The sequence below is a fragment of the Myotis daubentonii genome, chromosome 4, assembly GCF_963259705.1.
Source record: "Myotis daubentonii chromosome 4, mMyoDau2.1, whole genome shotgun sequence".
NCBI classification, from domain to species: Eukaryota; Metazoa; Chordata; class Mammalia; order Chiroptera; family Vespertilionidae; genus Myotis; species Myotis daubentonii.
This window is the reverse complement of record NC_081843.1, coordinates 112,179,402-112,206,452: the sequence shown is the minus strand read 5'-3', so window position 1 is coordinate 112,206,452 and position 27,051 is coordinate 112,179,402. Positions and strand designations below refer to the sequence as shown.

Below are 27,051 nucleotides of genomic sequence, written 5' to 3'. Positions count from 1 at the left end.
AGATGGGAGAGAGAGGGAGAGACACTGATGCAAGAGAGAAACATCGATCAGTTGTCTCCCACGCGCATCCCCAACTGGGGGTGGAACCTGCAACCTGGGCGTGTGCCCTGACCTGGGAATTGAACCAGCAACCTTTTGGTAGGTACACGGGAGGATGCTCAACCAACTGAGCCACACCAGCCAGGCCAGTCGTTGCCTTTTTTTTTTTCTTTGTTATGAAAGGCAGAGGAAAATACAAGCTATGGCCCAGCCACACAGAGTGGCGCCCGGGGTCCTGCCTTGAGCCATGTCAGGAGGTGCTCACCCAGGGCTGGGTGGTGGTGAGCCTGCCGCTCTCTCTTTGAGCCAGTCTGCTTTCAGGTCCAGTCCACCTTCATCACGGCTGACAGTTGATACATATGCTCTCAGAACCTTCTTGGATCCTTTAAAAAACAAACAAACAAACAAATATATATATATATTTCAGGGAGGAAGGGAGAGGGAGACATAGAAACATCAATGATGAGAGAGAATCATTGATCCGCTGCCTCCTGCACGCCTCACACTGAGGATCGAGCCCGCAACCTGGGCACGTACCCTGACCAGGAATCGAACCATGACCTCCTGGTTCACAGGTCAACTCTCAACAACAGCCACTCCGGCTGGGCAGAACTTCCTTGGATGTTTGTTAAAAAAACAAAAACCTCTTTAGATTTTTTTTTAAGAGGAGGCACCAAATCATTGTTCTATTTTGAGGTAAACATGTTTCACATTCCTTTCTTGTATGTCTCTTTAAAATTGGTAGAAACTATTCAAAATATAGGCATAGAACCTATTGCCGGATATCTGTAAGTCACCCAGGGCTTCCTAGGAGTTATTTGTTTGTTTTTTAAGGAAAAACCATTTCTGCTACTAACAGTATGTGTGTCCCGCCAGCAATCGTGATCAACTCCTCACTAGATTTTTTCTATGCTGTTCTATAACTTTATTCATTAAGCATATGCTGTGCATATGAAAACGACAAGGAAGTTAGAAGTGACCCTCCCCTGGAACGAGGCAGGGATGTGTGAGTGCGGGCACCCCACCCCAGGGATGCCTTTTTTCAAATTGTACATGTACTACAATTGGGCATGCTCTGTGTTTACTTTTTCTATTGCTTTTCTTCTGGAGTCTCTCAAAGCCAGACGGGTTTCCTCCGAGTGCCTCCCATCCCAGCTGTCTCCGGGCCAGTCCGTGTACGGCTGTGTCACCGCTGGTGCCTTGTTTGACAACAGCTTGCTTTCTTCCTCTCCTTTGAAACAAACCCTGATTATTTGAGGTGCGTACCCCGTGGAACAAAGCGCATTTGATTCTCATTGCATGGCAAGCGGGTGTTTCTATCCACGGTGGCAAAGGAAACAGAAGGAGCAGGCACCCTATCCTGCTGATATCGGCTCCAGGCGTGGGTGGCAGCCTGCCGGCCGGGCTGCTTCTGTGTGTGTGTGTGTGTGTGTGTGTGTGTGTGTGTGTGTGTAGCTTCCAGATCCCCTGCCCAGGCCTGCCTCACTGGGTGATGTATCTTAGGATGCCACTTCAGTATAATCTCAATGCTTTTTAAAAAATATGTATTTTTATTGATTTCAGAGAGGAAGGGAGAGGGAGAGAAAGATAGAAACATCAGGAAGATGAGAGAATCACTGATCATTTGCCTCCTGCACCCCCCTCTCCCCCACTGGGGATCCAGCCCACATGTGCCCTGACCGGGAATCGAACTGTGACCTCCTGGTTCATAGGTGGACGCTCAACCACCGAGCCACTCCGTCCGGGCATAATCTCGGTGCTTTTAATTGTCCTGAAGAATTGTAGCACATGTATTTCACTTCTCATAGCTCGGACAGAGTGTTATACAGGTATCAGAATATTTGCTCAAGGCACAGAGATGTTCTGATGAAAGGGAAGCAGCTGAGTATTTGGAAGTTTTGCTTTTCCAGATCCTTACCACACCAATCTGTAGCTCACCAGCTCAGCTGAGTGTAAAAATAGCCACCTCACTTGTCTAATTATCTTTACATTTTGTTATAACTTGGTGTCTTCAACAAAGCTCTGTGGAAGAGGAATATTTGACTTATGAGTTCTATAACTATTCACTAAGCATATGCTGTGCATATGAAAACGACAAGGAAGTTAGAAGTGACCCTCCCCTGGAACGAGGCAGGGATGTGTGAGTGCGGGCACCCCACCCCAGGGATGCCTTTTTTCAAATTGGTCCATTCACACTTCCTAGAGGGAGCCGGTGTGTGCCAGCAGCCAATGGAGCGAGGACTGCCCCATCAGTAAGGGCAACTGGACTTTTTTGAAGTAATAAAAATGTTGGTCTGTTGGCCAGACTTTTAAAAATTATTAGTGGTGTTGTCTCATATGCAGCCCAGGGGTGGGTTTTGGGCTCAGGAGCCAAACCTGAGTTTAAACCCAGCCTCCTCCACTTAGAAACGGTGCAACTGGGCCAGATAAATGTCCACGCTGCCATTTTCCAACCCAGACCCTGTGAATAGCAGCACCTAACCCAAAGTGGTGAGGTGAAGTGCTAGGATACTCATTTGTAACAAAATAGTCGGAAAAAATAAAAATGTGCAAAATAAGATAAAAATTAAGTAAGTGATTGCTATGGCGACTGTTGCTATATTGCCAATGTTACCATGTTGTATATTCACCTCCCTTGCAAGAACTGCTGCTATATTGGCCAATGTGATTATACCTGCCATTATAACCTATAGCAATAACAAGGGTTGCCCCATATGTCAGGCATTGCAACACATCTGTGTAGTTCACAACTATTTTCCCTGTTTTGTCGTCATTCCCTCATTCAGTTCTGTTATCATACCAGCAAAGACATGTTTCCTTTAGTAGTGACCCATCTTATTCGAAACTGCATTGACACGTTCCTGTTTCACCAGACAACTCGTTTCAGTCATAATCTAGGCCCAGAACAATAAAGTCTCCTTCAAAATGAAGATGGAGGAAACAAACAAGCGAACAAAAACAAAGCAAACAAAAGAAAACCAAAATGAAATGGTGGTACTTAGAATGAGTGAGAGGGAGTTAAATTTCCTACTGGATCCTTTGGAAAAGTGTCCATTTGTTGATAGACAAAAATACACACGTGCTTTCTGAACTGTATATAACAGAGCAGTAGTTGACTTTGCCTATAAGTGTGTCGGTCTTAAGTGAAATAACACTGTTGGTTAATCATTCCTTCTTTTTCATGTGGCAGACTAAACCTTTAAAACTACACCTTTCATGATCATTAACGTGCAGTTAACCTAGATCTTAAACTAGGTCTGAGTTTTATGGTTTATGATAGTAACTGAACAGTAAAGATGGTAAAATACAATTTTATGCTTAATTTTATATTTGCCTTGCTGCTGTTCCTGCTAAATGGATGCTGTCATCCCAGTCTTAGAAGAAAAAATCTAAACTTTCACTGTCTCATAGAAATACAAGCAAGCCATAGAGGTCATTTTAGGTTTTCTAGTAGCTGCAAAAAAGAGAGAAACAAATGAAATTAATTGTAATGATATGTTTTATTCTACCTAGTAGATCCAAAATCTTATCAACATGTACTTAATAGAAAACTTATCAGTGGTGTAGTTGACATTCTTTTTCCATAGTAAATCTTTCAAATCACTGTGTATTTTCTACTTACAGTACTTGTCAATTTGTGCTGGTCACCATTCGCATGTGGCTAATGCCTGGTCACCGTTCGCATGTGGCTAATGGCTGGCCACAGTTCACATGTGGCTAATGGCTGGCCACAGTTCGCATGTGGCTAATGGCTGGCCACCGTTCGCATGTGGCTAATGGCTGGCCACCGTTCGCATGTGGCTAATGGCTGGCCACCGTTCGCATGTGGCTAATGGCTGGCCACCGTTCGCATGTGGCTAATGGCTGGCCACCGTTCGCATGTGGCTAATGCCTGGCCACCGTTCGCATGTGGCTAATGGCTGGCCACCGTTCGCATGTGGCTAATGGCTGGCCACAGTTCGCATGTGGCTAATGGCTGGCCACAGTTCGCATGTGGCTAATGGCTGGCCACAGTTCGCATGTGGCTAATGGCTGGTCACCGTTCGCATGTGGCTAATGGCTGGTCACCGTTCGCATGTGGCTAATGGCTGGCCACAGTTCGCATGTGGCTAATGGCTGGTCACCGTTTGCATGTGGCTAATGGCTGGTCACCGTTCGCATGTGGCTAATGGCTGGCCACAGTTCGCATGTGGCTAATGGCTGGTCACCGTTCGCATGTGGCTAATGGCTGGTCACCCTTCGCATGTGGCTAATGGCTGGTCACCCTTCGCATGTGGCTAATGGCTGGTCACCCTTTGCATGTGGCTAATGGCTGGCCACAGTTCGCATGTGGCTAATGGCTGGTCACCGTTTGCATGTGGCTAATGGCTGGTCACCGTTCGCATGTGGCTAATGGCTGGTCACCGTTCGCATGTGGCTAATGGCTGGTCACCGTTCGCATGTGGCCAATGGCTGACGTATTGGACAGCATCAGTGTAAATAACATGTCACCTTGTCAGTCTTGGAATCCCAGTACCTCCTGAAACCCAGAATGCCCTCAATAAATGCACATTTGATAAGTTTCCCTGTGTCTTTACTCAGTTATCAGGGATTTTGCTCACAGCTTTAAGCATTTCTTTAGAGAAATACGATAACTTCATCACAGACTGATTACATGGCATAATGGACATTTGTGGTTTTGGTTTACAGATCCGTATCTCTGCTTTTGTACATGTAATCTACATGGACTTTTTCTCTTTTTTTTTTTTTTAACAAAGTGAAACTGGTTTTTGTAGGCAGGGGTTGCGTGTGGTCCACATGTCTGCGTGTCTCATAGTTGGTATTCAGAGCATATGAGTAATTAGAGCAGGATAGGTGTCTTATTTTTCCTCTTATAAGCTGCCAGTTCTTGAGTAGCTGTGCTATCTTTACTCTGTAAACCCTCCTGGCATCAGGTGCCAGGTATGTGTGGGTGTGCGTGCGGAGTGGGAGGAGCATAGTAAATCTTTATTCCTGTTAATGAAACCTTCCCATCCTTCATGTTAATGCGCTTTGTTTCTGAGCCCGACACACAGGAAGGGGTCCCGGGCATCAGCTCACAGGGGTTTGTCTCCCCTGGGTGGGCGGCTCTAGGCCCCCGTAGAGCACAGGCCTGGGCAGCCTGGGCCTTCTAGTGGGAAAAGATCTGAAGGGCTCTCCATTGGCACTGCCAGGGCAACAGCGTGGCAGATCCTGGCTGGCACAGCCCCGGGGGAGTGATGCCTTGTTTCCTGAGCCAGTGTTTAGGCTTCTCTTCCAGGTGTCTTGTTTAGAATAAATTGGGGCGAGTGACAGTGGGTTTGCATATCACATCTTCAGGGCTTTTCAAGATTTAACTGCCCAGAGGATTATCCATGGGCCTTGAGGCCCCCTGCTCCAGCTGAGCCCCAGCACCCCACCCCCAGCCCTGTCTCTTTGTTCCCTCCTATCCTGAGGGTTTCCCTTCTTCATCCTTAGCCTTGGCTCCTCCTGCAGCAGCTTCCTTGTCCCCCTCAGCTCTGTGGAGCCCAGGCCCCTGGGGAGCAGAGGTGGGACGGTCCACCCTGACTCCCTGTGGACCCAGCTTTTACAGTGGCTGTTTCTTTCGGGAGAGTTTTATAACAGTCTAACCCTCTTCATTTTGAGAATTGCAGTTGCATTCATTGTGGGCTGGTTTGTGCAGGAGAGGCAGAGGGAGCAGCATGGACCTTTCAGGGTGCAAATGGCCCAGAAGACCCCCAGGGGCTGGCCGGCCAGGGCTTCTGCACTGGCTGCAATGACAGAGGTGAATCGCGAATGGAGCGCTTTGGAGGTGGTGGGGACCAGGCATGAGGTCGGGGCGGAATAGATCCAGGAGCAGCGAGGGGTCAAACAAATGAATGAAGAATAGGCCCTGCCTACCCTGCAGGCTCAGAGGGCACTGCCGGTCGTCCTGTCCTGTTCCTCCCAGGTGACAGGAGCCCAGCGTGAACGAGCTAGGAAAGAGAAGTGCCTTCGTTATGTGACCTCACAGCCTGGGCTGCCCACAGCAGAGCCTGGAGTCAGCCTCCCCGGTGCCCTCTCTCAAACCAGCCCTCTGCACAGGTTTGGGCAGCTGCCAGGCCCACATTTCGCAGTTTCTCCACCAGCAAGGAAGGCCTGTTCTTCCTCTTCCCCCTTTCTCCTCCTCTTCCCACTTTCTCTGCCTCTTACCCCTCCTCCCTTATCCCCTTCCATTCTCCTTTCCCTCCAGTCCTTTTCTGCCCCCCACCCCCTCTATCTCCCAGTTACAAAAATCCCAGGGAGAGTCTCTGAATCGCCTTGCTGAGGACACATGCCCACCTCTCAGGGGACAGCTACAGTCAGATTATTGGAGTGGGGGTGGGGGAGGGAGGGTAGTTTTCTAACAGGAGGAGGTACAGTTATCAGAAGGTGGCGGACACTGAGGACCAAACCAAACAGCCTGGGTCCACCAGGGCATGCAGGCTGAGGTCAGACGCGAACGGAGATGAGGCGACCTGCCTCACAGCCAGCTAGCTGCCCCTCGGCAGGCCGGGGGGTGAGACACATGCTTGTATGTACACATGGTAACTGAGTGACATCCGAACACGGTAGGTAGTAGGTGGGACAGCAGAAAAAATTTCTGTGTCCTCCATCCACTCCCTTGTGTTCCTAGGGCATCAGAGTTCACAGTCTGTTTCAGTGACTTCTCTCTTATTCTGAAAAGTGTTTGAGACACTGGGTGATCGGGTAAAGAGAGTCAGCAGGCCAGGCAGAGCCACTGTGATCATGGCGAAGGACACATGCAGCACTCCAGAAGGTGGGGAGCCCAAGTGATCCCCAGTAGGCAAATGGCTGGCCATCCAGTCTATCGTCGTACATGGAGCCTAGCACCTCGCTCCAAAGATGTTTTTCATCACCTTAACAGCGTGGCACATGGCCTCCTTTTCTCTTTCTGTATTTGATCTTTTAAAAAACGGCTTCCTTGAGGCATGATTTACATTCCAGAAATTCTCCAATTTTAGTATACAGTTCAATAATTTTTAGGAAATCTATAGAGTTGTGTAATCACCCCCACAATCTTGTGTGTGTTTAGGGCTAACATATGCATACATATACATACACATGTATGTGCATGTGCGTATATATATATATATATGTATATTTATCTTTATTGTTGAAAGTATTACAGATAGTCCCCCTTTTTCTCGATTGACCCCTTCTAGACCACCTCACCCCTGCCCCAATCTGGTTTTAAAACACTTCTCTCACCCCCAAAATTCCCTCGTGCCTGTTTGCAATCTCTCTGCTACCATTCCCAGCCCTAGACAGTCCCTACTTCCTGTGTCTATAATGTGCCTGGTCTACATGTGTCTCCCAAATGGAATCTCATAGTCTGTGGTCTTTTGTGTGTGCCCTTCACTTAGCACAGTGGTTGGAGCTCCGTGCATGTTGCAGTATCTTGGTGTTTCCTTCCTTTTTGGTGCTGGATGGCATCCCGCTGCATGGCAATGCCCCATTGCCTTTACCTAGTTGGCGGATCTTTCCGTAGTGGCCACGGTGGTGCAGTTATGGACACTGCTGGCATATAGACATTCATGTACAAATGTTTGCGTGGACATCATGTTTTCATTTCTCTTGGCAAGACACTAGGTGTGGCATTGCTGGGTTAGACGGTGAATATCTGTGGAACTTCTTGGAAACCGCCAATATGCTTTCCTCGGTGACTTTTTGCTTCCACATTGTTTACTTCCACCAGTAATCTTTGCGGATTGGTTGGGCCTGTGTTTCTAAAACGGATTGGCTCTCGTGGGTCTGAGGATAGCACTAGGGGAAACCCAAGGAATGGCCTTGGAAGGGAGCAGCTGAGGCACAGCCTTGCCGTTCGGGGTTGAGGGCAGGCACCCGCAGGGCAGCGTCTCTTCTGCGGGGTGAGCACTGCGGTTAGGGTAGATGGTGCTGTTGACATTGACATCCGAAGATGTGGAAACAGAAGGAACCTTTAGAGGACGTCTTTAAAATAACCTCAGAGCGGCTCACCACGTGGCGTTCCGGAGGCCTGGGATGACTTTTATATCCCAGAGGTAGCTTGTTTTGATTAAGCCCAGGCCTGTGAAATGGGATGGATTTAGGGCAGGAGGTAACCTCAGGGCTCTGCTCCGGTAGGCTGATGGGAGCCTGTGAGCAGCACATTTGACAGATCAGATAGCAGCGCTGCCAGCGCCGGGGCTGGTTTTTTCATGGCGCTCGTGGCTCTCGCTGCTTCACGGGCCGAGGTCGGTCCTGGCGGACGGCAGGCCTTCCTCTTTACGGAAGGACGTGTTTGCTTCTCAGGAGGACTGTCATCCCCGGCTAATGGCAGGCTCTGCATCGAGGGAGGGAGGCTGATGTTCTCAGGGGAGTTTGACTCCCTGATTAGGATGATGCAATATCTGAATGACATTTGCAGCTTAAGAAGAATGCGCTCATTTCTTTGCCAAAAAAGAAAAGAAAAGAAAAATGGTTAGAGTGTTTTAGAAAGGATCCACTGCCACAATGAAGCTGCTGCTTTTATCTCCCCCTTTACTTCTGTCTTCTTTATCGTCTGGGAAATCTTTCACACACCTGCTCCTTAGTGAACGCATAAAAAAGATGACATCTGTGAAAGCACCCATCCCATCATTAATGCCCAGCAGAGCTTGCTCGTGTGTTTACTCATCCATCCATTCATTTATTCATGTGTATGTGGTTTGCTGAGTACGTAGCCTCCTAAGATGTAACCATAGAGCAGCTCTGTCTTAGGTCGCACTATCTCTTTAAAATGTATTAAGTGAATTCTTTGCCTCTGGATAAAAGCTATGGATTTTCTGATTAGTCTTTAGTATAAAAAAATTCTATAGTCAATTTCAATTGCTAAATACTTTTTAGAAATTGAGGTAAAATTGATGTATAATAATTTATTGATATATCACATATCTAGTTTCAGGTGTACTGCATAATGATTTGATATTTGTATATATTGCAAAGTGATCACCACGGTGAGTCTTAGGTGACATCCCTCACCTCACATAGTTACAGAATTTTTTTTTTTTGTGATGAGAACTTTTAAGATCTACTCACTTAGTGTTATGCTAAGTGACATAAGCCAGTGAGAGAAAGACAAGTATCACATGATCTCTCTCATATGTGGAATCTACTGAACAACATAGATCCAGAGACATAGAAGCATGGAACAGATGGTCAAATCTCAGAGGGAAGGCAGGGAGTGGGTGGGCTGGAGGTGATCATACAAAGAACTTATGTGCATATATGCATGACCCATGGACACAGACATAGGGTGGTGGAGCCCTGGGGGGTGTTAGGTCAAAGAGAGCCCAGGATCGGATACATGCAGATGTCTGACGAGATAATGGACAGATCAGCGTGCCAGACACAGACACTGGCCTCTCCCTGGATCAACAGGACCCTCACACAGGTACTGACTCCTTCCTGAATACCTTGCTGACCCCTGCAGCTGAAACTTCCTCAGCTGAATACCTCAGCTCATGTCCCCGCCCCTCACCCAACCGCAGTATAAAAAAAGCGCCCCCCTCTCTGTTGGTGTGAATCCACGTGCCCTGTCTTTGGGGTACGTGGGTCTCCCGGGGACGCAATAAACCTTTCCTTTTCTTTCTTTCTGATTCACTGGACTCTTTATTTCTTACACCGCCTCCTGAGCCACCTGACCTAACAGGGTGGGGGGCGGCAGGCGGGCTGGAAGTGGTCAATGGGAGAAAAGGGGGAACATATGTAATACTTTCAGTAATAAAGATAAAAAGAAGATCTCTCTTAGCAACTTTCAGATATGCCGCACAGTATTGTCAACTGCGGCCGCCAAGCTGTGCGCGGCTTGTTTTATAGCTGGAGGTTTGTACCTTCTGACCCCTCGGGTTTCTGTTTGCCGGTCCTTGCTCTCTGTTGACTCTCACATTCCATTATTCAGAGTGGTCCGCTCCCTTGGCTCAGCTCGGTGTGTGGGGGGAGGTGGTGATGCATGAGGAGCCAAGCAGTGGGAAGGGGGGCTGGCTGGAGGGAAAGGAGGGGCCACCGGGTTAGACTTCGTAGGCCCTATGAGTTGGGTTTTTATTTACTTATTTCTAACTGCTTTAGTGCTTTTGTATGTATGTGGTAAAACCTAATCATTATGTTGCATTTACTTAGATCCAGTGCAGCTAACCCAGTGCACTTGGCAAAGAGTCTTGCTGAGGTCAAAGGTGAGGTCTAAAGGCTATCCAGGGTCCCAACCCAATCTTTGTCTCACACGTTAATGCATGAAACATTTATCGATTGTATGCCAGTGGCCAGCACCCTAGAGAAATGAAAGCAAAGGGAAATCCCAACCTGAAGACCCACCATTCCAGAGCACGCAAACAGAGATGCATGTTTTCAGATTTGCTGAGCAAAGTGCTAGCAGGGCTCCTGACCTCGCTCACACGCAGGGTCTAAAAAAGGGCCAGAGTGTGTGCAGGTTGGGGGAGGATCTTTGGAGAGAACTGTGCAGTGATTCCCACCACTTCTACTCAACCTCCTGAGAGAAGCTTCTAGAGCAGTGGTTCTCAACCTTCCTAATGCCGCGACCCTTTAATACAGTTCCTCATGTTGTGGTGACCCCCGATTTCATTGTGACAAATTGAACATAATGAAAGCATCGTGATTCATCACAAAAACAATATGTAATGATATATGTGTTTTCCTATGGTCTTAGGCGACCCCTGTGAAAGGGTCGTCTGACCCCCAAAGGGGTCGCGACCCACAGGTTGAGAACCGCTGTTCTAGAGGATGGCTTAACAAGACTGGACAGGGGTCTGACCCTTGCCTGGACAATCTGAGATGGGCAAGTCCCCGCTTGTGGGAGGGGACTGACGAGATGCCCTTTCCTCTCAGTGTTTGCTTTACGGCTAGCGAGGCCCGCACCCCTCTTGTGAAGACTTCTCTGATTTTTTCCCAGCCTCCAAAGATTTCTACTCTTGGAATTTCTGTATTATCTGACAGCTAATTATTAGATAGTTTTGTATCATTTTCTTCTCAGACCCTTGGTCTCTATTCACATCCTCCATAGTGCCTGCCCAGTGTTCCCATAACCTGAATGTCCGTACGTGTTTAAATGTTTTTCTGTGCATATATACAGTGGCGTTCTATCAGCCATAAGAAAGATGAAGCACTGCCGTTTGTGACAATGCGGCTGGACCTTTTTATGCATTAACTAGGGAGCCTGTGTGGGGCGCACGTGAGTGTCCTGGTGTTGCTGAGGACTCCGGAGAAGTGCTCCCAATCCCAGGGTGGAAGGATGAGCTAGTGAGAGGACGTTGGCATTGCCTCTGCTCCCCCAGTGCTGTGTGGTCACAGGGACTTCACTGCCCCTGACTCCTTTCAGATGGATGCTAACGGATGCTTGTGATTGAGGAAAATGCAGAGTTACCATTTGCCTTTGCCAGTTAGTACTTGTCCCTCGTAGCCATGGAGAACCAGCTAGTTGCTCAGAGGGCTCCCCTCCCAACTCCCCACCCCCCAATATTGTGAAAGTCGAGCAAAGTCAGTGCTCAAAGATGTTGATCTCTCATATCTATCTGTACAATGTCCCTACATTATTTTTTAATGAAGTGCCAGTTACAGGTATAGCATTGTGTCTAGGACAGCGGGTCCCCCAATCTAGCTGAGCACCCAAATCACCGAGGAGTTAAACCAAAAATCACAGGTTCCTGAGCCTCCCCTCGGATGACAGGATCAGAATACCTGCTGGGCCCCCAGAGAACCCTCAGTGCTGACATAATTGGCAGCCTGGCCTTAAAAATAATCCTTGGGTCATATGGGGGTGGGGGGTATGAGTGGGGGGCAGACGTAGTCTGAAGATGCAAGGGGTGCGTTGTGGTATAGAAATTGTGAAAGGAAGAAATACTGGGAGCAACCACATACTAGTGGGAAGGGCATTATTGTTCATCTCTGTTCCTTTAAAGTTTCTTTCAATCAGTGCGGAGGTTTCTAACCTGGGATTTTCCTAACTGTGAGGAAGGTAATGGAGATTATTAAGCTATTAGAAAAAAAACAGCTTTTTTTTTGAGATATAATTTACATCCTATTCAAGCCACCTACTTGACGTGTACAACTGAATGGTTTTGGTATGATCACAGGTTGTGCAGCCCTCCTCACCCCAAAAGGAAACCCCATATCCATTATAAGTTACTTGTAATACTCAACGAACTCTAACTTATTAGTTTATAATAAAGCTCAATAGGCTAATAGCAAGGTTTTTTTGATTCAGGCTAGACTTACATCAGATAAGGGTAGTTCATGTTAAGCTTTGATGGAGAGCTACATTATTTTTAAAAGAAAAATGGATTATAAGTAACGCCTGTTTGTGGGACCCAGTCTCTCAGATGAGAAGGCACCCAGGCTTGCACCTCTGCACTGCTCCATCCTGGTGGACGCAAGCACGGCTGACGCGGTGTCACGTGATGACTGGTGACCAACGATGGAAGCCATGTTTCAGTGACTTATTTTGGCCCGAGCAGGAAGTAAACTGTCTAATATTCCTGCTCAGTGGGTGGAAGTGCTTTACTCTGCTTGAAATGGAAGAATTTAGTTCCACTTTGCCCACGTAGGTGTAACGCTTCGTCCTCTGTTTGTACTGTCCAGACTAGGCTGCTGAGCAGTTTCTTCAACGTCACTGCATCTCTTGCGAATGAAGCATCTTGATTAAGTGACATGCCTAAGGACTGCTAGTAGTGGAGCCTTGCTGATAAAGTAATGGAGGTCCCCTTACTCACGATAGCTGGCAGCCCAGTTCGGGCTTTGGAAGTTTGGATTTGGGAGTGGGAGCTGTGAGATTCCAGCTGACCCAGCGAAGGCAAGGGAGCCTGATTGACTTGTAGGTCCTCTTGGGGAAGAGGAGATGCTGAGGCAGAGGGAGCCCAGCCTCTTCTCAGGGCCAGGTTACTTCCCTCTGGTCATGGCTCCCATGTGTTAGAGTCTTTTACAAATACCAGGAAAGCAGTGATCTATTCCTAACTTCAGTTACCCCCAGCGACCATTCTTGAAGTTACTCTCCTGGAGGTTTCCCTTGACCCCTGTCTCTATCATCCTGAAGTTCTCTGCCCATGGACCACCCAGCTGTCTCACACCCAGAGCCATGATTCCAGGAAGACAACCATTTCACAAAGAATCCCTTCCTCTGGGAATTTTGGGAATTAGTTGCTTTGTTTATTTAAGTTTCTTCAAATAAGAGTTTGCATACTTCTCACTGGCATGCTTTAATAAAAAATGAAGCCAAAGACAAGCACACACATACAAAACTAGTACAACACCTATGAAAACCCACCATGACCTCAAACAGAAGTCTTCCCCGCCGTGACTGAAGGAGTGCGGTGGGTGGCTCTGCCTTGGTGGGCTACACAGTTTGTGGATTATCCAAGCCGGGGCCTTTCTTCTCTCCCTCTCCTGTTGCATGGATTTGGCCTCTTTGTTTGGTTATTAGCACTTCGCCCAGAGGGTGGAAGAACTTGAACTCCAAGGATGATTTCCATTCTCTAGTTGTAGTGGGTGGAGGACCATTAGCCAATGGCAGCTTGGGACTATCCCATTATCATTACTTCCACTTGCATTCATCAGTAGGTGGTTTGTGTTGGCTTGAAAGGGGGCTGTTTATAAATCAGTGCAATTCAGAAAAGTGTGTTCCATACCTCAATCTTAGGTTCTCAAACGTCAGTGCGCAAAAGATCGAACCAAGTAAATTCCGGGGCCCTGCTCCCTAAGATTCAGTGTCCATGGGGTGTGGACTAGGGTTGTGCATTCAGCCAGTTGTCTCCAGGGCCTTCTGATTCAGATTAATTAGGGGCCAACCTTGAGAAACACAGTCCCCGAATTTGCACTTTGCTGTTCATATACCAGCCTTGCCTTCTCTGTGGTTACATACTTGGCAATTACCAAAGTGTAATTACAGCGTGTACAGTTCCCAAGGCAACATGCATTTTGTCACTTCTGCCTACCAAGCTGGGTAGTTGGAAAAGGGACCACAGGGAGGCTGAGGAACGGTGTGACCTCCAGATGAGTGTCACTGAGTGCTCTGTGATGACTGGGTTCACACCATTCATCCACGGACCCCGCTGAATGGCCGCAGCAGCAATGAAAGTGACCACATTGGCAGCCAGCGAGGCGGACACGAGGGGGGATGAGTACAGCCATTCAGCTGCTTGCATTCCCCCCCCCCCCCCCTGTCTCCGCAGAGCAGTCTGGTCCAGCACGATCAGGACATGGAGGAACAAGAGACAACCTAGCGAAGCTTTAGAGACACGATGGCCAGCTGTAGTCAGCATTCGACCCCCTTTCCTTAGTTCTCAAATGGATGGTGCTGGGGAGGTTCACCTGCTCTCACTGGCGGACAGTTGAGGCTTGAAGTGCCATTCATAGCGCGCTCACGGCCGCATTGATGGGAACCTGCGCACAGATTTCCTTGCCTTTTGACCGAAACGCAAAGGTTCCGCACGTTGTGCATTTTCCAGGTTTAACGAAGCCCAGACCGTATTTTAGCGCCGGATTCTGCCTCTCGGCGTCAGTTTTAAAGTGAGAGGGCGGCGGGAAAAGCGTTCCACGAGCAGACTTGGGGTCTGGCCCTGAGCTCTAGCCCCAGGGGGCGCTGCGGCTGCGGCTGCGGCAAGGTCCTGCCTTCTCCGAGGCTCTGCTTCTGTGGAACGAGCGGCTCAGACCCCATCCGTGGTCTTAACTTTTGAAGGGTGGCAACCCCCCTGCAGAGTCTGATGAAAACTGTTTTCTTCCCTGAAAAAAGTACACACATACTTAAAGTTACACGCACTTTCCAGGGGCCACAGACCCCTCTGAAATAAGGGGATTTTTTAAGGCCTTTTCAGCTCCACCTGGGAATGGCTGGGTCCCACAGGCCCTGGGAAGTCTTTTCCGTTGTTTCAAGTGGCCTCCGGGGGGGAGGGGGGCGAGGTATTTGCTGAGGGAGGTTTTGTTGTTCCTGGCATTTTTTCCGATGGCTGCCCCGTGAGGGGGGAAGCCACGCTGAGGAAAATAAACAGGGAATGCGTGGCATCTGGGGTATGAACCACTGCCTCCTTACCGGTCTGCGCTGTGGTGACCCCTCGAAAGGCGGTGGATGGTGTAGTGATCACACGGAGGGTGTGGAGGAATGAGTCCAGTCTACACACACTGTGGGTTGTGCAGTGACAGCCGAGTAGTTAAAGTTGTTCTCCTCTTAATGTTTGGGAAGTTGGGTAACATGTCAAGATTTGGTTCACTTGAAAATGTCAGAAGGTTCCAGGGTGTAAGTAGTCTGTCATGGGTGGAAACATGTCCTTCCCCACGTCTTAGGTCTGACTGCCTTCCTAACTCCGCCCCAAGCTCCTGCACATGGTGCAAAGTTGCAGTTCCCTCAGGAGGGAGTATCTCCTCCGGAGGGAGTATCCCTTCAGGAGGGAGTATCCCCTCAGGAGGGAGTGCCTGTGGGGTTATTTGGAAACCTCGATCCTTGATCTCTTTCTTTCTCTCTCTCATAGGTGTTGAGCAGTCTCCCCTAGAGCTTTGGAAGCTGAATGGACTGAACATGAAGAGCTTGAAAGCCAAGTTCAGAAAGAGCGACGTAAGTACACGGTGACGCACGCTCTGGAGGGGCCCGGAGGTCGGAAACAGCCTCCACTCCTACTGCTGAGGCGCTGGGCCGGGCAGCCACAGCCGGTGTCTCTGGGCCCAGCTCAGGTGGCTCTCAGGAATGGCCAGCTCTGGGTTCCTTGCTGTGTGTGTGTGTATAGCTTTCCAAAATGACATTTTTAAATTCCTGGGGTCTGGGTCCAGTAGAGAAAGGAACGAATTGCACATCTTAAGGAAAGAAATCAGTAAAAACCTCAGCATTTCTAAAGTCCCCCAAATCCGATTTTCAGAGGAAGCTAGTCTTAGGAGGGTGGTTAAAGAATTACGTCTTAGCATGGTTCGTGTTGAGCCTTAGGAAACTCTTCTGAACTTCCTGTTAGGGCTTTTATGGTAAAAACAATATCTGGTGCTGCTTTACCTTCACTCCCCCTGAATTCCTGGGCTTCTTACTCATTTGTTATTCATCATAAAAGGCTTTGGATTGGAGGAACCCGGCTGTGATGTCAGCGTTGTGAAACACAGCCTCCCAGAGGAGAAAATAGAGAAATATAGCATAGCAGCGGGATGATACACAATGCTATCTTAAAAGGTTGCCTCATAAGCCCTGCTGAAATCCCAGCTTGGTATTAGCCGCATTCCAGATGCTTCCAGCAGAATTGTTGAGCGGGAGGAATTCATGGAAGGGTTTTGATGGAATTCTAGCTACATCATTTTCATAATGGGCTTGTTTAGGTAATTAAAAGTGAACCTGGATTTTATTGCTTTGCCATGAATTCTATGACAGCTGGGCCCAACCACACTTTCTTGCGATAAGTAGAGGCTGCGACTGTTATGGCTAACACACACACACACACACACGCACATGCACATGCACATGCACATGCACACGCACACACACACACACCCTCCTTTTGGCTGAAGCTTATCTCCTGAGGTTGCATCATGACATTAGCTTACTGCCCTGATAAGACCCAAACCAGGGGAGACGCTTGCGGGAGGACTGCAGACTCTAACCCTCAGGCACCTCTCCCCTCCCCCCAAGAAACTCCCTCAGCCCCCTCCCCTGCTGGCCATACAGCCCTGGAGCCTATAGATCGCAGTTGGCTTTCTGCTCGGAAGGAAAAGGCACTTAAATGGAAAATGCTGCCCAGTTGAGCAGATATGGATTTGAAAACTGCGTGGCCAGGTTAGCAAATGTCTTTTCTGTTCCGGGAGGGTCTGGGGGCTCCCCTGTATACCGGCTGAGAGTGCTTGAGCCAAATCGAATCGGTCTGGAGTTCCATGCTACCCGGACAGGGGCAGGGGGAAATGAGACACACATACACTTTGGGCTTAAACAATTAAAACCTGCGGCAATAGGGAGGGTGTTGCTGGATTCTAGTTTTTAAATGAACACGGAACTATTTCCCTGATAACGTGAAATCACGGTAATAATACTACTAAAAGCTTCTGGGATTTGGCAGCAGAAGCGCTGTGCACTTGGCCGTGCGCGCTGAGAGGAAATGTGAGTGCAGCGAGCTTCGGGGAGGGAGAGAGGAAATCGGTATGATGGGGCCAGAAAATAGCCAGGGGCTCCCCAAATGCACCCCAAGTTGCTTCCCAGAGCCACGCGACTGTGCAGCCAAAGGCAGGGCATACAAACAAGAAAGAAAGCCCTTGCAGACCCCAGTTTGCTCCTGAGCCATCTGACCGTAGCCACTAACCATTAGAGTGTTCGCTGTCCGGCGGGTGCTCTGCCCGGCTTATGGGAACTCATTTAACCTTGCCGTGACCTTGCGTGGTAGGCATTCTTGTTCGGTGCACTTTACAGACGAAGAAGCTGAGACTCAGGAAGGCACAGGAACTCGTCTGGCTTCTTAGAGTTTTGTGTCATACAACCAACCAGTTTTTTGTGCCAAAGTCGCGGCTTCCAGAGCCCAGGTTCCCTGAAGGAACAGACCTGGCAGGAGGCTTGATTTTACGAAACAGGACAATCCAGGCAGTCGTTTGGGAAAGCGACTCTGGGCCTCGCTGTGTGGCCTTGGGCAAGTCTCTTACCTTTGCTGAACCTCAAGTTCCTCCTCTGAAAAGTAGAGAAAAGTATCAGCCTGAAAAAGCTGTTGTCATGAAACAAGAGCTTTTTCAGGCTGATATTTTCTCTAAAAAAAAAAAAAAAGTTGTTGTGAAGGTTAAATGTTCTCATGTAAGTAAAACACACATCTTAGGACCTGGCGTCAGGAGATGCTCGGTGAATATTTATCCTTTTCTCTTCATCAGAAACCCGTGATAAAATGGGGGATCAGGAAAGTATCTAAGGTCTGGGGGGTCGAGTAATCAGGTACCAGTTGCTGCCCCTGGAGATCCGGGAAACAGCTGGGGGTGGGCCGGGGAGGGAGGCCTGCTTTTCGATGGGTGCCTGCCGGTCTGACTCTTTTTGTGTATGTATATGCACATACATGCAATCACGCGTTACAAGAAAAGTAAACGTTAAACAGTTGATGTTCAGTTAAATGAGCCCAGTGATAATCTTCTTTACCTGGAGTGAGTGGTCTCTCTCAAAGCATGAACCCAAACCATCAGCCATCAAACGTTCCGTGTGAGGCTGAGCGGAGCAGCTGGGAGAAAGGGCTCTTTGTGTTTCGGGGGCGGCGGGGGGGGGCAGGTAGGAAGAAGGGACAGCCGCTCCTGTTGGTGCTTTCAGAAAGAAGGCAGGTGACCCGCTGCTGTGATCGCGTTTCAGCCCTGTGCCTGGCGGTCGCAGCCTGGCCGGCTCGCGGCCGCCAGAGCAAAACCCGGGAGTGAAGGACACACGTGGCTCCGAGGAGCCCCGGCGGTGGGCTTCAGGTCCCTCTGCCGCTCCAGGCCCATCGTGCGGGAGAGACGCCATCCCAGTGAGCTTTCTGGAACGGCTGACTCAGACGACCACCGCCTGAAGGGCAGGTTTATGGGAGTCTGACAGGGGAATGACCCGATCCTGTGGACTGTGGTTACATAATGTCATGGTCTAGTTCAGCGGTTCTCAACCTGTGGGTCGCGACCCCTTTGGGGATCGAACGACCCTTTCACAGGGGTCCCCTAAGACCATCGGAAAACACATATAATAATTACATACTGTTTTTGTGATTCATCGCTATGCTTTCATTATGTTCAATTTGTAACCATGAAATTGGGGGTCCCCACAACATGAGGAACTGTATTAAAGGGTCGCGGCATTAGGAAGGTTGAGAACCACTGGTCTAGTTGCTTTAATCCCTGAACGTATTTGGGAGCCTGCAGAGAACCCCCCAAAGAGAGGTATGGAGCTGCACACGGGTCCTTCTCCCGTGGAGGGCGTTTTCCAGGTCCCCTTTATGACTTTATTCTGGGCATCCTTAAACGGGGGTTAGATACTGGAGAGAATGCAAGAGAAATGTGAAGTATGGTTCTTGTCTTGAAGAAGCTCATGAAGGGAGGTGGGAGGAGGGAAAGTACATGGAAGAAATAGCTAAGGCAGAATTCAGATTGTGTAGAATATAGGTTTTAAAGGGACCGTCCGGATGGGAGAAGCCAGTTGTTAAATTGTGGGGTCTCGGTGGTCAGTGCTGTGGGATTTCAGAGAACCACTGGGGACAGGAGAGCTTTCTGAGGAGGCTTCTTCCATGTACAGGACGGGCAGGATTTGGGAGGGTGAGTGGGAGAGGAGGGGAGCGGAGTGCATGGAGCCAGCCATGCAGCACCGTGGTGACCGCCTTAACGTTCTGCCCTTGACATTGTCATGCTTCAGGAGCCCAGGAGCGTGCCCAGGGCATGGCTCTGAGTCTTTTAATAAGAACACGGTGAATATTTCATTCTCGTTTTAAGAAGGGGTGTACTTGACTTTGATGCTTATAAAATGAGCACGGAGTTCTAAACCATCATTATTTCTCTCTCTTATGGCAACAGTTTGAAAGGGAGTTCTTTACCTCTTTAAATGTCTGCAGCAACTAGGACGTGGTTCCGCATGGAAAAATGAGCTGTCAGCATGAGCCAGCAGGCCAAGAAGGCTGGGATTTCCCTTGGCTAATAAAACGCTCAGGCTTCTGGAGTTTCTTGGTAAATGCCAATTTTTGGTGCCGTGAGTGAAATGGGTGGAGGCGGAGGCATGGGAAATGGGGTGGGAAGATCTTTGTCACAAATCTTGAGCTTTGCCTCTCAGACACGACCGAGGCCTTCAGAGGTGACTTTGCGGGTGTGCGTTTAATTGGATGAAAGATGTGTTCCCAGTTATGTTTTCCGTTGTAATAGGGAAGCCCCGGACATTCCTTAAAAAAAAAAATCAAAGCAGCCAGTTACAAATGGCTGGCTCCTGAGAGATGCGGTTGATGGTACTCTTTACGCAGCAGTCATTAACCGGTGCAGCCTCCAGCCCAGACGTGCACACAGCCCGTGGATCCCCAGGGACCAGACACATCCTGCTCAGACAGGCGCTTCAGTTCCTGGCCTGTTGGGCGAGCAGCTCTCATGAAGGTCAATAATCGACATCTCTGCCAATTTATTTTTTTTCTAGAAGATTTAGTCCTTTCTAATAAGTTCTTACAGGTGCCCAAGCCTCCCTCCCCCACCCCACACACGCAGGAAGACGGGAGGGCTGAAAATCCAAGTGTGCCCGTTGACAGAGGAGCCCGTGCCCATTCTCTTGTAAAGCCCAGCCCCTTGTCTTAGACCTGATTTCAGGCTGCATCAGGGGTGACCTTATTGGGTAGAGGCATGAGGCTCAGCTTCTGGAGAGGCATTCGGGCAGGTCTGTGTCACGCCGCATACTTTCCGGGGCCCGTCAGCCCTTCTTCCGTGGGGAATGTCTTTGCTGCCTGACTTCCCCTTGCGAGGTTGCTTAGGGCTGCCGGAGATGTAAGCCTCGCTGCTCAAACAGCAGGAATGTGTTGTCTCACGGCTCTGGCGGCTAGAAGTTGGGGGCCGAGGTGTTGGCAGGGTTGGTTCTTGGCAAGGCTTTGAGGGTGAATCTGTCCCAGCCTCCCCCAGCTTCTGGTGGTTGGCTGGCAATCCTGTCTTCAAATTTCCCCTTTTCCAAAGGGCACCAGCCCTACTGGATTAGGGCCCCCTCTGTCAACCTCATTTTAACTCGATCACCTCCGAAGAGACCCCATCTCCACGTCAGGTCGTATTCTGGGGTATGCAAGACTTCAAGTTTTGTCCGGGGCAGGGGCACAATTAACCCCAAACACACCTCCATGCCTTCATCCTAGAGCAGGTTCTCCGAAGCCCTGGTCCCCCCCCCCCCCCCCCCCACCGAGCATGCGCACTGATGGACTTTAGCTCCCTGGGGCTGTCTTCAGTGTCTGCTAGAGAGAGACCAGTATACCACAGATTTCCAGTGGGTGACCCTGACATAGCAAGAGTGAGCACGCATTGACCGCTGACCTACTACCCCAGAAATAAGAAGAGCTCTCGCTGAGTGAATGTTTACTGTGTGCCAGGCCCTGCACCGAGCCTTGGTGTGCTCTCTGTCATGTGATGTTTACAAAACTCAACCCCGTGAAGAATATTGTTATCATAGCAGCTCTAGAGGAAGACATTAAAGTCCAAGGGAAGGGAAGTCATTTGGCCAAAGCCACACGTTTGATAAATGGCAGCGAGATCGGAACCCGGGACTTTCCTTGACACCCCCCTCCACTCGCTCACCACGCACACACCTGCTGACACAGGGCACCCGCGTTCCTGAATCCAAAGCTTCAAACGGAATCCAATGAATTCTGCCCTATCCTCCGTGTGGAGACCCAGGCAATGGTTTTGCATCATGGGGAGTGCTGTCCGGAGTGGCCAAGCTCACCATCGCTGTCCTTCCCCGTGGCAGGGGTGGGGCTGGGAAACTCTGTTTCCTGGAAGGTAAATGCACTTCAGACTTAAGTATGAGAGAGCAAATGCTACTTCTGTTCTTCCACCTGAGCTCCTAAAACTGCTGTTTCTGAACGGAGCTCGCTGGGTCACAGCTTCTTTCTAGTTAGCCTAGCCCCGTGGTCGGCAAACTGCGGCTCGCGAGCCACAGGCGGCTCTTTGGCCCCTTGGGTGTGGCTCTTCCTAAGCCTTAGGAGCACCCTAATTAAGTTAATAACCATGTACCTACCTATATAGTTTAAGTGTAAAAAATTTGGCTCTCAGAAGAAATGTCAATCCTTGTACTGTTGATACTTGACTCTGTTAACTAATGAGTTTGCCGACCACTGCCCTAGACCCTCATTCCAGGAATTCTTGGTTAAACCTGATTCCATTCCAGCGGCAGCGGAGGCCAATGTGAAACTCGGAATCTGGAACCTAAACGTGGGAAATCTGATCATCCGCACGGCAGTGAATCATCTAGGTTATTACCTCTTATCTCTCCCCCCTGAATTAATTACCTCCTAATCATTTCAAACTGTTGCTGACCTAGGTGTTTTTTGTTTTGACAAATTCTTGTATGTAACTTCTCCTAGGGAGCGAAGTAGAAATCGCTTCTGGTTTACTCTGGAGATTTTCAGCTGGGTTTCTACTCAGAGATCGTTGCTATAGAAAGGCCAGCTCTGTCTGTGAAGATGGCAGTAGTGACTGGCTTTCATTTTCCTTGTGTTTGAGTCCCTACCTCCTTTTAAACAAGGAAAGTCAGCATATTTTGATCAACTTGATTATCCAGTTATTAGTTGTATCACATTAAAGAAATTATTTTCACTTCTTGGGAAGCACTGCCTGGGAAGATTTTATTTTTCATTTTCTCACGAGGGCAAATGATCTGATGGTCTTTACTCCCTCCTTCCCCCTGGGCTGTCCAGTGGGCTAGCTGGTCGGGAAGCATGGAGATTTAAACTGTGGGAAGAGTAGAAGAATAGAAGAAAAGGCTGAGGGTCCACATCTCCTTGGGTGGGTGTAGTTGGTGCTGCATTTCCCAGCGCTGAGACTGTGTCTATGGCAGTTATTTCAAACGTGGCTACATTTGTGGAGGGTTTTTTCACGGGAGTCGGTGGGACCTCATGAAGCTGCCCGCTCTTCGAAGGGGTGTTTCATAACTGAGCAGCCGCACGCTCCTCCTGTGAGGTCCCAGTGGGCATATTTATGGAGATACAGGATAAGCTATTATAACAAAACACCTGAAATCAAATAAGATAGCAGTTGTTTTCGTCTCGAGTAAAAGTTTCAGGCATGCAAGGGCCAGCAGGACAGCATTCTCCGTAGATTCGTCCAGGACCAGGTCCCTCTGCGATGCCCTTCTGCTGCCCTCCAGCGCTGCACTGGGCGTTGCTGTGGCCAGTCACCCCCTGTGGCCTTGAAGCATTGAAATGTGGTGAGTCCAAATGGAGATGTTCTATATGAATAAAATACACACCAGTTTTCAAAGATTTAACATCCCCCGCAAAAGAGGAAGACATCTTAATTATTTTTTTATAATTACACATTGCAGTATTCATACTCTGGACATGTTGGGTTAAATAAATATATTAAAGTTAATTTCATCTGTTCCTTTTAATTTTTTTAATTAAAACTTCAAAACCTTGCATTAGAATTCTTTTGGACAGTGCTGGTCTAGGGTGTTCTTCATGGAACTGACTGGAACTTGGGCACATGCCCCTGCCTAGCTGCAAGGGAGTCAGGAAAACATTTTCTCTACCTGGCAGCCATGAAACCAGGTAAACCTCCAGGGGAAGGAGGGATGGATACTGAAGATAAGCTCAGTGTTAGGGGTTGAATTGCCACCCTCCCCTCAAAAGACATATTGAAGTCCTAACTTCTTTGTACCTTTGAATGTGACCTTATTTAGAAGTAGGGTCTTTACAGAGGAAATCAAGTTAAAATGAGGTCATTAAGGTGGGCTCTAATCCAATGTGACCTGTGTCCTTATAAAAGGTGGAAATTTGGACACAGACACACATGCACAGAGGGGAAACTATGTGAAGAGTCGGGGAGAATGTAGCAGAAGATGAAGGCAGAGCTCTGGGTGATGTGGCTGTAAGCCAAGGAACACCCAGGAGGGCCAGCAAACCACCAGAAGCTGGGAAAAGGGCATGGAGCAGACGCTTCCTCACAGCCCTCAGGGGGAAGCAACCCTTTTGACACCTTGATCTTGGACTTCCAGCTGCCAGAGCGGGGAGACAATCCATTTTTGTTGTTTAACCCACCCAGTTGGTGGTACTTTATCGTGACAGCCTCAGGAAACGAATGCATTTAGCTACTGGCGGTTTCCACAATGAGTCTCATCTGAGAGTTGGAGGACCAAGACGTGCCAAGTGCTGTTGGTTGTATTACTTGTACCCCAGAAGTGAATATTGGTCAGGTCCCCATTGTCCTGTTGGCAGATGCCCATTGCAGCATGCTGATTAGGGTGAAGTTAAAGGCCTTTTCCGGGTTCGAAATGGAAACTGCTCCTGCGTGTCACCACCTGGTGACATTAGGTTATCCTGAGCCTTTTCCTTTTCGTCCAGGAATAGGTTAGGTGACCTGGTTTGATAGGACGTGACGTGAACACCATTTGCAGTCGTCGTTTTGGGATTGCTCACACGGGTAGGGACTGTGGTGACCTGATCCCACACCTTCATACCACAGCTGGGGCTGATACTAGCCTTGGGAGGATACATTACAGACTTAGTTATAGGTTACATTGGGTGTGTGTGTGTGGGGGGGGGAGGGGTGTTCAGTCAACACACAGCTTATGAAATTGTGAAATATGAAGATTCCTAATTATATCGACTTTATTTGAAGATATGTGCTAGTTTGACACTAAAATTGTGGGGCTTAGACTTCTCAGCCAAACATTTGATTTGTTGCAAAAAAACGCCAAAACCCACAGCTTAAAATAGCGGCATTTCCACTTCCCAGACGTGCTGCTTTATCACTGTAACCTACGATGGCACTGTTCTTTTCTGTAGCCACGCTCCCTCTTGATTCACGCTGGGTTCATTGTGGGTTCTTTTCTACTGATGCTGGCGGGGCCCTGCCTTTCTCTGGGTGCTTGTGCTGTTGGATATTTGAACCCAAATGCAGGGCGCTGTCTTGGTTAGCTTTTATTTTGTTAGTTAAGTGTGTTACATTTAATTTTGTTCGGTAAATAGTATATTGCTCTGGTTTTTGCATCGTTTTAAATTCTGACTCTTGATCACATTGAGTCACCCACAAACTTGGTAGGCATCCCTACCTAGTCCAACTCATTAATGAGTGCATTGAACAGCTCTGCCTTCAGATAGATATTATTCTGTAATATAGTTTTTATATGTGTATTATGTGGATGACATTGTCACGTGTTTTATACGTATATACGCCACGTAATTATTTGTATGCTCTCAAATGGGCTGCGCTTCGATCCTCATTCCTTGGGGTCTGGTTCTAGCTCATCAGTTATACTGCTCCTCAGCCCTGTTTTCTAGCTTGTCCTAGTTCTATCTCTCCTCACCTCTGTGATGTTGGGCAGGTTACATAACCTCTCTCATTTCTGGTTTTCTTAAACCAGGGTGGGGCCAGCCCGCTCTCACAGCATCGTCATTAGGATTAGGGTTAAATCTGGCACACAGTGAATTCTCCATAAATGGCAGCTAAGGATACCTGTTACCCCGATGGCTTGCACGATGCCTGGCATTAGTAGGTTTTCTGTAGCGTGTGATGAATGAATGATCTCAAAAAGTTTACTGTGTAGTTGAGACCCTGTGATTAACATGCATGAGACAATTAAAGCAATACAGGGCTTGTGTCATTCCAAACAAAGTCAGGAGCCCAGGCGATAAATACCGTGGGCGTTTAAAGAGGGCTTCCAAGAAAAGTGTCGTTTGGGGCGGGCACACTTGATTGGGTCATTTGGGATTAACAGAGGAAACCAGTCCTGGTGAGGGGAGGTCACGAGTGGAGGTGAGGGGAGGACATGCAGTGACAAGGGAGATGCCCATGAAAAAGTAATAGGAAATGAAGCCAGATTGGGGGGGGGGGGTGGACTTCTCCGCACAGCATTGGAAGCCGGGAGCGGATGGGGCGGATGGGGCAGGGGGGAGCACTGAAGATTGCATTGTGGGCAATAGGTTGGTTTGGGGATTTTGAGAGATAGCGCAGAGAAAAGGGCTAGGACTCGGGCCAAGGCTAGGGTGGTGGCTGCTCTGGGGAGGGGAAGGATGTGGCGCTGGGAGTGGGTGTGGGGTGAAGAGCAGGGAGGATATCCAGATTCCTGCTGATACACAGAGGCCACAGCCTGCTCTGGGCGTGCCAGCCCGTGGACGTGCCCTTCATCTCCTGAGAAATCGGGTGTGGGCTTCTGATTGCGCCTGCCTGTCAACAAGCAACTCGGTGGGAAGAGACATTAGGAGAGAGAGAGAGAGAGAGAGAGAGAGAGAGAGAGAGAGAGAGAGAGAGAGAGAGAGAGAGAGAGAATCTATTTGATTAAGAAAGAAGGTTTGGAGAATATTTATTTAGCATTCACATGCACTTCTGTGTGTGCCAGGTGTCATTCTAACCAAGGTAACACATTGGAATGTATTTATTCCTATTAGAGAAGTGCCATTCTTATCCCCACTTCACAGATGAGAAAACTGACATGGTAACCTGCTGTCAGCTCGCCATCGCTATTGTAAGAAAGGCGGGTAGACGGGGTGGCTGAAACAGCAGAGCTCTAGGGCGTCACTGTCCTGGAGGATGGGGTCCCAGATCAGGTGGTCAGTGGCTCTGAGCTGTGAGGGACACTATTCCAAGCCCCTCTCCCCGCTCTGTGGTTTGCTGGGAATTTGCAGAGTTCTTCGGCTTAAAGATGCAGCACCAGGTCTCTGTCTTCATCTTTACCTGACCTTCTCCTGTGCGGGTCTCTGTCCAGATTTCCCCTGTTTACAAGGACACCAGTCATATTGTTATTGGAGGATTATACGAGTGAGATTCCCCCTTCACTAGTGGGAGTGGGGTTCTTAGGGTGCCACTGGGATGAGCACTTCCGGAGGCCCCCACAGGAGGATGAGATGTGGGAAAAGGCCTTATTTTCATGGAGCGGTAGTCCTCGGGTTGTCCTTAAGCCAGTCCTGGAAAATATGTCGCTGGGGCTTTAGTAGAACTAAAAGCAAAACCAGCATCCTGAGTTCTGTTCCAGGGGGAGTTAAGTTCATCAGTCCACTGTGTGGGTCCCACAGGGCGTGAGCCACGTGGGCGAATGCAGGGCATGGGAGCCCCCACAAGCCAGGAGCTAGGTGAGAGGAGAGAGAGAGAGAAAGAGAGAGAGAGATTCTTTGTTCAGGAGTTAAGCATGTCAAATTTTAAGCCCTTGCAGCGGCCGGGCCTATTTTGGCCACTGACTCGCTCCCAGATGTGACCGATAGGTAGGCATTTCCCCATGTCACCCAGACCTCACTGGGCATGCGCCCACTGTCCAGTCCCTTCCCCCAGCGGCCTGTGGGGATAGACTTGGAGATGCTAACTGCACTTCCTGGCAGCGCTGTACAAATGGCATGCCTATATCACCTAGCCTCCCCTTTG

The 27,051-nt window shown here is 48.9% G+C and overlaps 1 protein-coding gene across 1 annotated transcript in view; it reads left to right on the top strand.

Moving 5' to 3' along the window:
• The window catches only part of RAI14 (retinoic acid induced 14), a 130,088-nt gene that overhangs the window by 5,206 nt on the left and 97,831 nt on the right, over positions 1 to 27,051 (top strand). The window contains exon 2 of the mRNA XM_059694973.1: positions 15,546 to 15,628. Coding sequence (XP_059550956.1) covers positions 15,593 to 15,628 — 36 coding nt within the window. The 5' untranslated portion in view covers positions 15,546 to 15,592. The remainder of the gene's footprint in view (positions 1 to 15,545; positions 15,629 to 27,051) is intronic.